This window comes from Gadus chalcogrammus, chromosome 22, assembly GCF_026213295.1.
Source record: "Gadus chalcogrammus isolate NIFS_2021 chromosome 22, NIFS_Gcha_1.0, whole genome shotgun sequence".
Classification (NCBI taxonomy): Eukaryota; Metazoa; Chordata; class Actinopteri; order Gadiformes; family Gadidae; genus Gadus; species Gadus chalcogrammus.
In genome coordinates this window covers 3,668,401-3,679,385 of record NC_079433.1, presented here as the reverse complement: position 1 = coordinate 3,679,385, position 10,985 = coordinate 3,668,401, and the positions used below count along the sequence as shown (strand labels likewise).

General features: G+C 52.3%; 1 protein-coding gene across 2 annotated transcripts in view; it reads right to left on the bottom strand.

The window, feature by feature from the left end:
* Positions 1-375: 375 nt before the first annotated feature.
* Positions 376-10,985, bottom strand: part of skic2 (SKI2 subunit of superkiller complex) — a 19,668-nt gene continuing 9,058 nt past the window's right edge. For both annotated transcript variants that reach the window (XM_056582740.1, XM_056582741.1), the window contains exons 17-28: positions 10,439-10,661; positions 9,788-9,906; positions 9,340-9,471; positions 8,757-8,894; positions 8,405-8,509; positions 8,040-8,172; positions 7,506-7,632; positions 7,026-7,236; positions 5,323-5,433; positions 3,963-4,181; positions 1,033-1,173; positions 376-640 (exon numbers count right to left, since the gene is read on the bottom strand). In XM_056582740.1, coding sequence (XP_056438715.1) covers positions 440-640; positions 1,033-1,173; positions 3,963-4,181; positions 5,323-5,433; positions 7,026-7,236; positions 7,506-7,632; positions 8,040-8,172; positions 8,405-8,509; positions 8,757-8,894; positions 9,340-9,471; positions 9,788-9,906; positions 10,439-10,661 — 1,860 coding nt within the window. In that variant the 3' untranslated portion in view covers positions 376-439. The remainder of the gene's footprint in view (positions 641-1,032; positions 1,174-3,962; positions 4,182-5,322; positions 5,434-7,025; positions 7,237-7,505; positions 7,633-8,039; positions 8,173-8,404; positions 8,510-8,756; positions 8,895-9,339; positions 9,472-9,787; positions 9,907-10,438; positions 10,662-10,985) is intronic.

Here is a 10,985-nt window from a genome sequence, read left to right as displayed (position 1 = left end):
GTAGAGGGAGGCGGTAAACTCTCCTCCTCCTCCTCCTCCTCCTGCTCTTCCTCCCATCAGTGGGTGTAGAGGGAGGCGGTGAACTCTCCTCCTCCTCCTCCTCTCCTCCTCCTCTTCCTCCCTCAGTGGGTGTAGAGGGAGGCGGTGAGCTCTCCTCCTCCTCTCCTCCTGCTGCTCTTCCTCCCTCAGTGGGTGTAGAGGGAGGCGGTGAACTGTCCTCCTCCTCCTCCTCCTGCTGCTCTTCCTCCCTCAGTGGGTGTAGAGGGAGGCGGTGAACTCTCCTCCTCCTCCTCCTCTCCTCCTCCTCTTCCTCCCTCAGTGGGTGTAGAGGGAGGCGGTGAGCTCTCCTCCTCCTCCTCCTGCTCTTCCTCCCTCAGTGGGTGTAGAGGGAGGCGGTGAGCTCTCCTCCTCCTCCTCCTCTCCTCCTGCTCTTCCTCCCTCAGTGGGTGTAGAGGGAGGCGGTGAACACGATGTCCCGGCGGATGGCCAGGGAGGCGCGCTCCATCTTGCTCCCCAGCACAGAGTCGCCGATGATGCGCGCGGCCTGCCGCACCTCCTTCAGCACCTCGTCCAGACGCTGGATGCAGCGCACCACCGTGCCCTCCTGCACGTCCGTCAGCTGGGCGATCTCCGCAAAGGGCTGGGGGGGGAGGAGGAGGAGGAGGAGGAGGAGGAGGAGGAGGAGGAGGAGTAGAAGAAGAAGAAGAAGAAGAAGAAGAAGAAGAAGAAGAAGAAGAAGAAGAAGAAGAAGAGAAGAAGAAGAAGAAGAAGAAGAAGAAGAAGAAGAAGAAGAAGAAGGGGGGGGGAGGAGTGGAAGGGGGGTAGGAGAGGAGGGTGGAGGGGAAGGGGAAGGGGTACACAAGGTGATACACAAGTGAATAAAATACAGGTGGATTCAGGGTGGATACCGAGACCAAAGCTAAGTTACAATTACACACAGGTGTATACAGGTGAGACCGCTTGGACAAGGTACAGGTGAGATACAGAAGGGGCTAAAAGAAGGACAGCCAGACAGACAGGGCGTGGTCTCACCATGCCCCGGGCCCAGCAGTACACCACCTCGGTCAGACCGAACTTCAGCTGAGCCACAAAGTCCTCGGCCGACTGGCCGATACCGCAGTCTCTCTGGAGGTCCCCGATCCGCTGGGCCACCGCCACCACCTGCTTGATACCCTGTAGGGAGGGGGGGGGACGGAGAGAGAGAGGGACAGAGACAGAGACAGAGACAGACACAGAGACAGAGAGAGAGAGAGAGAGAGAGAGAGAGAGAGAGAGAGAGAGAGAGAGAGAGTGACGAGAGAGAGAGAGAGAGAGACAGAGACGAGAGACAGAGGACCCAGAGAGAGAGAGACAGAGAAGAGAGAGAGAGAGAGAGAAGAGAGAGCAAGAGGACAGAGAGAAGAGAGAGAGAGAGAGAAGGAGAGAGAGAGAGAGAGAGAGAGAGAGAGAGAGAGAGGAGAGAGAGAGAAGAGACAGAGAGAGAGAGGAGAGAGAGAGAGAGAGAGAGAGAGAGAGAGAGAGAGAGAGAGAGAGAGAGAGAGAGAGAGAGAGAAGAGACCAGAGGAGGAGAGAGAGAGAGAGAGAGACAGAGACAGAGACAGAGACAGAGACAGAGACAGAGAGAGAGAGAGAGAGAGAAAGAGAGAAAGGGGAGCAAGTAGAGAGGGACAGGCAGCAGGTACAGAGCAAGAGAGACAGAGAGAGAATAGAGATGACGTGTGAAAATGAGAGAATAGAGATGAAGCGAGAGAGAGAGAGAGAGAGAGAGAGACAGAGAGAGAGAATAGAAATGAAGTGTGGGAGAGAGTGAACGAGAGACAGAGAGATAGAGAAAGGGAATAGATAAAGTGTGAGTGAGAAAGAGAGCGAGAGACAGACACACAAAGAGGTAAATATAGCGGGAGATCAATAGCAAAGGTAGCTCAGTAGTTTAAAGGCTGACACACAGGAGGCAAAAACCACGGAATGCCGTTACCTCTCAAAACGTACTGCAGCACAACTCTTTAACCTAGCTCTCTGGCTCTCTCTCTCACTCTCCAGGTGCCTTGCTCAATGGCAACCGTGGCCCGAAGAGCGTCACCACTGCCTGAGCTACAGCCAGCAACCCCCCCCCCCCCCCCCCCCCACACACACACACACACACACACCTTTCAGCAGCATGACCCCTGATCATTAAATTATTCAAGAGCCACTTTAACCCGGAGCGAGTCTCTGTGAATCCCGATACAGGTCATTACCGCGCAGGTACGGCTTCTTCCTGCAGGAGGCCCGCCGGTTCAAACCCAGGAGCATTGGACGGGAGCGAAAGGAAGAGGAAGAGGAAGAGAAGGAGGAGAGGGAGGACGAGGAGGGAGGGGGGGAGGGAGGGGGGGGAGGGAGCAGGGGACGGGGGAGGTTCGATATGAAGAGGGTGGGACACATTGAAGGATAGGCCGTGAACCTAAAGGTTTGATATGCGGTGGCGTGGACTTCGGCAATGCATCATGGGATTTGGTGTTTCCAAGTGTTTCATTGAACCTAGCTCTGTCGCTCTCCGGGTGCCTTGCTCAATGGCAGCCAGGGAGCTGGGTCATTGCAGCGCAGGGAGGGCTTCTAGCTCCAGGGAGCCCGCAGGTTCGAACCCAGGGGCTTTGGGGCTGGGAGTCACACACCGTGTCCACTGTACTGTACTGTCCTGTACTTAACTGTACTCCACTGTACTGCACTGTAATGTACTGTCCTGTCCTGTACTCCACTGTACTGTCCTGTACTGCACTGTAATGTACTGTCCTGTCCTGTACTCCACTGTACTGTCCTGTACTGCACTGTAATGTACTGTCCTGTCCTGTACTTAACTGTACTCCACTGTACTGTCCTCCCTCCCTCCAGCCGCCTGCTCATCACGGATGGCTGGATATCTTCCCTGCTGTCGTGTGCCGTGTCCCCGCTCCACTCCTGTCGGCCGCCGCAGCGGGATCCCATCGCCGTGGTAACCCAACTCCTCTCCTCATCCTCCTCCTCCTCCTCATCACTTATTCACAACCTCATAGAGCACATCGATGTTGCCGGACCGCTCGAGTGCCCCCACCAACGCACACACAAAACACACAGAGATGAACAGGTGCAGACACACACATTTATGTTTTGGGGCTGCCTGAAAACAGATTTGTGTGTGTGTGTCTTAATGTCTGCCTGTGTGTCTGTGTGTCCTTATGTAACTGTGTGCATTTGCGTGTGCGTGTGTTTGTGTGTGTCTATGTCTGCATTTATGTATGCGTCCTAAAGTAACTGTCTATGTGTCTGCGAGTGCAGGCGATTGTGTGTGTGTAAGTGTCTCTATGTCTGCATGTATGCATGGGTCCTTATGTAACTGTGTGTGACTTTGTGTGTGTGACTGCGTGTGTGTGTGTGTGTGCGTGTGCTTGCGTGCGTGTGTGAGTCAGTGAGTGGTTTGGTGATTCAGGTGAGAGTGTTGTCTGTAGCTGGGGATGTCAGGACGTGTGGACATCATGTGACCGGCGGTAGAGACTAAACACTACATAACACCCCTCTCCAGTTCCTAGCACGCTGGTTTATTTAATGTGCTGCTCTTGGTTGGGCTCTCAGCGCCCTCTGCTGGAAACCTCACTGCACTGCACCAGTGACTTTTGACTGCACTCAGCACACGCACAAATCGGCTACACATTCATCACAAATGACATAACTGACAAAGCTTACAGTAAGGGATGTCTTGTTCAATGCTGCCTTTCAGAGGATCCAACTTATTGGGTGTTCTGGGTGAACACACACACACACACTAAGACCCTGCTTTGTGGGGACCTCACCTCCTGCAGGGTCTTGGTGATGTGCGGGAACATCTGGCGGTTCTGGGTGAACACACACACACACACACACACACACACACACACACACACACACACACACACACACACACACACACACACACACACACACACACCGTCCCTGCTTTGGGGGGACCTCACCTCCTGCAGGGTCTTGGTGATGTGCGGGACCACCTGCGTTTTCTGGGTGAACACCAGGCAGGCCAGCAGGGCGGCGCTCTCCTCCGGCTCCAGGGAGCTCAGGGCGTTCTCGAACAGCAGCTCGGTGAGCAGCAGCTCGTGGCAGCTGATCTGGCATGCCACGCGCCCCTTCAGCTGCACCGCCCCGCCCGCGTCCACGTACTGCAGCGTCTGGAGCACCTGGGGGGGGGGTCAAAGGTCACGGGGTCATGGTGGCAAGGGTTTGATTTGAGGGTCACCGTCACGCACGACTCTGTTGAAAGGAGAGGGCTGCTTCAAGGGTAAGTCCGGAAGAATGGCAAGAGCAACTTTTCTGAACAACTGGATGAAACGTTGGGCAAGAAAATTACGTCCAACTTCTACACAATGTTTTAAACATGGACCTATTAAAGAAAGGACAGCGGATTAAAATATGGCGCCCCTTAATTCCTATTGTTAGCAATAGGAATTAATGGCATTTCTAGAATTGTTAGCATTGTAGCATTGTAAGCGAGAGGTCTGAGTGAGCACAGTCGCATTGTTTGCCGACCATGGAATTATTAGTTACTAACCCCCCTGATGATTCTCTATATGTGATCTTTAAATTACACTCCTCCTACAATTTGGGCAACAATTAACCATTATTATAAACAACATGTTACACTACGACTCCTTCAGCTGCCCAGCCCTCCTTTTCCTGCAGAAAATAAAAAACCCTAACCCTATAAAGATAATTATGAGCCTTTGATTGATAGCAAGAATTTCTTTGCGGAGACACATTCCTGTTCCCCACTTTTATTGGAGTGAACGGAGATGTCTACTTCTGGGCTCTATGAATAGAGGGACCCGTCCACAGCCCGCTTAAACAGCTGCACTACCAGGCTTGGCCGCTGAGCACTGGTGGATTGCGGAAGTATGCACTGCTCCTGGGGGCCTGGTTCTAACTGAGTTAATGAAGCAGAACTGTCTGAGGTTAGAAAACAGAACCAGATAATTCCCTGTCATGCTTGTATTGATCCCAGCTGATTGGATGGACTATTAGGCAATTTGATATCATTCGATTAATGCTCTCAACAGATATAATTTAAAGTAATTTTATGAGGCTCAAGCAATTCAAGGTTTAATCTCAAAGGATTTGATTCCATGAACAACCTTTAACAAACAGTTCTCAAACTATATAACTCTATTAACAGCGATATAGTGTTGACGTTAATAGTATACTTTTTACCCTAAAATATGTTTCTGTTGTATTTCATATCCTAAAAAACGTTATTTGTAATCCACAAACCATACTCTGCGTTCTGTGATCCGTGATCTATAATCAATAACGTGTGATCCATACCTTGATCCTCTGGTGGTACTCGGGTAGCAGGGACAGCGATTGGTCAGAAACCAGGAAGAGCAGTTTGTCCAGCTCTTCCTGCACACCGAACCTCTCCTGCACACGAGCAAACTGCAACACACACACACACACACACACACACACACACACACACACACACACACACACACACACACACACACACACACACACACACACACACACACACACACACACACACACACACACGCACACACAATATCAGGAATTATGAATGCATTACACAATTAACAATTCCCTTTTCACCTCTTAATAAACACCCGTCTGACACTATGGGTGTAGGCTTGTTACTCGAGCTAGGCCTGACACCTTTGTATCCTTCCAGGCAATTAGAGAAAGAGTGTCAGAGAGGTACATAGAGATAGATGGAGATCAGATTGATAGAAAGATATACAGGTATATACAGAGATGAAGACGAGATCGAGAAATAAATAGAGATGAGGTGAGAGAGACAGAGATACAGAGACCAAGATAGAGTTGAGTCAGATGGAGAGATTTAGTGATGAACGTGATAGAGTGATAAATGTACAGAGATGAAGATGAGAAAGACATAGATATATATATATAGGGAAAGAGAATGAATACATAGAGATTTAGAGAGAGTGACAGAGATGAGATACATAGAGAGAGCGACAGAGAGACAAAAAGGGATAGAGACAGCGAGAAGGAGAAGGAGAAGGAGAAAGAAAGAGATTGGGAGAAAGATGTCAAGTAGGGGAGATAGGGTTGAAATAGAGAGCATGAGAGACGGACAGAGCGAGAGCGATGTTGTAATGGTGTTTATTGAAGGCTCTACTGAGCAGGCCAGTGGTGATTATAACGGTGATTAACACGTCCAGCTGCGAACAGGCTTCCTACACACTGCTGTAACCATGGAGATGCAACCGCCAATGAGAGTGGCGCTCCGGATAGAAGCGCAGCTAGAAAGCTAGCCTGGCGTGGAGAAAGCCTAGCATGAAGCTAATATTGTGTGGAGCCAGACTAGCATGAAGCTAGCCTAGCGTGAAGCAAGATTAGCGAGAAGCTAGCCCAGCGTGGAGCAAGATTAGCATGAAGCTAGCCTAGTATGAAGCTAGCCTAGCATGAAGCAAGAATAGCATGAAGCAAGCCTAGTATGGCGCAAGCCTGCCACGAAACTAGCCTAGCATGATGCCAGACTAGCATTCAGATAGCCTTGCGTGACGCAAGACTAGCATGAGTTAAGCCTAGTCTGGCCCTTATTTCGTGCTCTTGTGGTTAATTCCCCTTATTTACGGTTCCGGTAAGCTGTTCCTTAGGGTCAGCCTAATGATCACACAACTGACACAGCACTTCCACACGATTCTCTGGGGATCAGCGCTGATCACAGGTCTCCATGGATCCACTCTGGTCCAACACACCATGATAAACTGACCCGGGACCGGGCCTAATACAATGGTACCCGACCTGGTTGACTATGATAAGACGATGACCCTAAGTCGTACCGGAACGGGGTTGGTCCTGGATCCTTGGCTCCAGGTAGACCCGTTAAGACCTCTAACACACACACACACACACACACACATACACACACACACACACACACACACACACACACACACACACACACACACACACACACACACACACACACACACACACACACACATACAAACACACACACACACACACACACACACACACACCTGCTCGGTGAAGGTTGGGGAGTTGGTGCAGTTGAAGTCCTTGAGGCCGTCGTTGAGCGCCCGCAGCCTCATGGACGCCTCCACCACCTCCACGCTCTTCAGCTGGAGGTCGTTCACGGGGTCCAGGGTCGCCAGCCCGTCCGGGTTGGCCTCGGCCAATCGCAGGAGCTCTTGCGTCGCCGTGGAGATGGCCTGCCCGGGGGGGTCGTGCCTGGGGTAGGGAGAGGGAGGGAGAGCGAGAGAGGCTGTGAGATTTAATTAACGGATATAAATATACGTAAAAGTGTGTGTGTGTGTGTGTGTGCGTGTGCGTGTGTGTAAGTGGTTTGGTGATTCGGGCGGGAATGTTGTTTGTAACGGGGGAAGGAAGGACGTTTGGAGATCATGTGATCATTGCAAGACCAATCGAACCTCAGGGTGTACACTCCCAGGCGTGTTGTCACTAATGGATCCTTTGCTCAGCGGCCTGGGTGTGCTCACCTGAAGCGCGGCTGCTGCCTCTTGCTGTAGTTGTCGATGATGCGGTCGGGGATCACCTTCAGGGTCTTCACCGTGATGCCGGAGATCTCCGTGGGCTTCAACTTCTGGACTGTGTGACTGCAGGGCCCTGGGGGAGGAAGAGGAAGAGGAAGAGGAGGAGGAGGAGGAGGAGGAGGAGGAGGAGGAGGAGGAGATGAGAGATGAGAGGAGAGGGATGAGAGGAATAGAGAGAGATGGGAAGAAAGGAGAGGAAAGGAGAGAAGGAGAGAGATTAAAGGATTGGAGAGGAGAGCAGGAGGGGGTTATGAGAGAAGAGGAGGAGTGAGATGAGAGAAGAGGAGGAGAGAGACGAAGGAAAAGGGGACAGAGGAGAACAGGGATGGAGAGGAGGCAGAGAAGAGAACACTGAATACAGCTGTATCCTTCAGTAGACGTTCCCCTAGCATCTCACCAAAGACTTAACATCGCTGAGTGCAGAAGAGGTGCTAAGCTAACGTAGAGCTAGTTCGAGAGAGAAGAGGCTCAGGGAGAAACCTTCTGGGATGAAGAGGGCAGAGGTGTGGACGGGAGGAGGAGCAGGGTTGGAGGAGCTGCCCTCCTCTTCCTCGTTCCCCTTCTCACAGATGATCAGAGCCGTGAAGGTCCGGTTCACAGAGTCACTGGACACCTGGAGGGAGGAGTGGGGGGGGGGGGGGAAGGGGAGGGGGGGGGGAGAGGAGGGGAGAATAGAAAGAGAAGAGGAGCAAAGAAGTTAATACAAATGTGACCCGACAAGAAAATGTTTCAAAATTCTACTACTGCAACCAATAAATAACATGACTACACACACACACACACACGCACACGCACACACACACACACACACACACACACACACACACACACACACACACACCAACCTGCAGGATGACTCCGAGGGCGTTGGGATGCTGGTTGCTGTTGACGACGATGACTCTGCCCGTAGACAGGGCCTTCAGACCACTGACCGACTCCAGGGTGGCCCGCTGACAGACAGACGGACAGACAGAGATAGACATGAACAGATACAAAATATGTTTATGAGCAATAAACATATCCGTGCGTGCACATTTCCGTGTGTTTGTGCAGGTGGGCGTGCAGGCTTGCGTGTCTGTGTGTGTGTGTGTGTGTGTGTGTGTGTGTGTGTGTGTGTGTGTGTGTGTGTGTGTGTGTGTGTGTGTGTGTGTGTGTGTGTGTGTGTGTGTGTGTGTGTGTGTGTGTGTGCGTGTGCACCTGTAGGACACTGGCAGTGAGCCGTAGCTCGGTGACGATGTGGTAGTAGGGCACCAGGTCTGACAGCTGGCCTCCCGTCTCCAGAGGAGGCAGAGTGGATAGCACCTCCTTCAGCTCCCTGATCCTCTTCTCCTGGGCCTGGTGCCGGAGCAGGAGGAGGAGGAGGAGGAGGAGGAGGAGGAGGAAGAAGAGGAGGAGATTTTAGTTAGGGCCCATTGAATTAGAAAAAAGCTGCTAGTGTGGTTGAATGTTTTCCTCAAGTATTTGATGAACTTTGTGTACATTATTCTGAAGATTGATGTCCTGGTTTTGCATTTGTGTGTAAAATGTTTTGCAACTGTCATGCCCCAGCCAAATCACACCAGGTGTGCACTATCAGGGCCTCTACCTGGGTGTTACCTGTCCACCAGGTGTGTTACCTGTCCACCAGGTGTGCACTATCAGGGCCTCTACCTGGGTGTTACCTGTCCACCAGGTGTGTTACCTGTCCACCAGGTGTGCACTATCAGGGCCTCTACCTGGGTGTTACCTGTCCACCAGGTGTGTTACCTGTCCACCAGGTGTGCATTTTCACAGTCTCTACCTGGGTGTCTCGGTGGTTCTCGGAGAAGCTCCTCCTCATCATGTCCGTGACCCTGAGCGCCTCCACCCTGAGCAGGTTGAGGATCATGGTGTAGGTCAGCCTGAACTGGGACTGCAGCACCGTGGGCTTACCCTGGGGGCCACAACATGAGGTCAACACGACAGATACATGACAGGCGTCCGTATGTTCCAGACCCCAACATTAGGGTTCCCACAGCAACGCACGACTTATGGAAAAACTACCTGAAAATAAATCTGCATTTTCCTCAAGGGAATATTACAAATAATCATCTCATCTTTGATGCCTTGTTAGAATAAAGACGATTTCTGCGTGTTTTAGTTATTTTAGAGTGAAAGGGCATGAGACAGCCTATTGAATTGTGTTCATCTAAAGTGAAAAGAGTCGGTAGCCTGTTGCATTGTGGGAATGTGAGTTTATTTGAGCTCACCAGCATCATGACGTGGAGGTCCGCCATGTCGTGCACGCCCTTCTTACACAGGATGATGACGGTTCCCGTGGCGTCGAGGCCCCTCCTACCGGCGCGGCCCGCCATCTGGATGTACTCTCCTGGAGGGGGGAGGCATTGGAGAGGGTGAGGAGGAGAGGAGAGGGTGAGGAGGAGAGGGTGAGGAGGAGAGGAGAGGGTGAGGAGGAGAGGAGAGGGTCAGGAGGAGAGGAGAGGGTGAGGAGGAGAGGGGGAAGAGGAAAGGAGAGGGTGAGGAGGAGAGGAGAGGGTGAGGAGGAGAGGAGAGGGTGAGGAGGAGAGGAGAGGGTGAGGAGGAGAGGGAGAAGAGGAAAGGAGAGGGGGAGAGGAGAGGACAGGGGAGGAAGAGTGGAGGAGGAGAGAAGAGGAGATAGGAAGAGAATATATATAAAATGACAAGAGGAGAGGAGAGGAGAGGAGAGGAGAGGAGAGGAGAGGAGAGGAGAGGAGAGGAGAGGAGAGGAGAGGTCGAAAGAGGAGAGGAGAGGAGAGGAGAGGAGAGGAGAGGAGAGGAGAGGAGAGGAGAGGAGAGGAGAGGAGAGGAGAGGAGAGGAGAGGAGTGGAGAGGAGAGGGGAGGGGAGGGGAGGGGAGTTGATGTGTGCGTAGTTGCGTACCGGGCAGCAGGTTCCTGAAGCCGGTGCCGTCGTGTTTCCGGATGCTGTCGAACACCACCGTGCGGGCGGGCATGTTGACGCCCATGGCGAAGGTCTCGGTGGCGAACAGCACCTTCACCAGGCCGCGCGAGAACAGCATCTCGATCACCTCCTTCAGGATGGGCAGGATGCCGCTGTGGTGGACCGCCACGCCGCGCTTCAGCAGGTCCCTCATCAGCAGGATCTACGAGAGACCGGAGGGACGTCGCTAAGCTAACGGCTAACAGCTAACGGCTCTTCAACTGTGTTGCAAGAAAATGATGTGTAACAGAAAAAAACAGACCAAACAAACGTAATGTCCTCCCTTCCTGGGGGGCAGCTTGGGAGCCACTTTATCTGAGACTCCTCCCATACCCGAGGAGAAAACCATACCGTACCGTAACGCCTGCTAAGACCCCCTCTGATCTTCCATCTATGGCTCCACCCATAGCCGTTTCCCCACCTATATATGGTCCTTCCTGTCCGTTACCCCCCTCCTAACTGCCGCCAATCCGATACCCGTTATTCC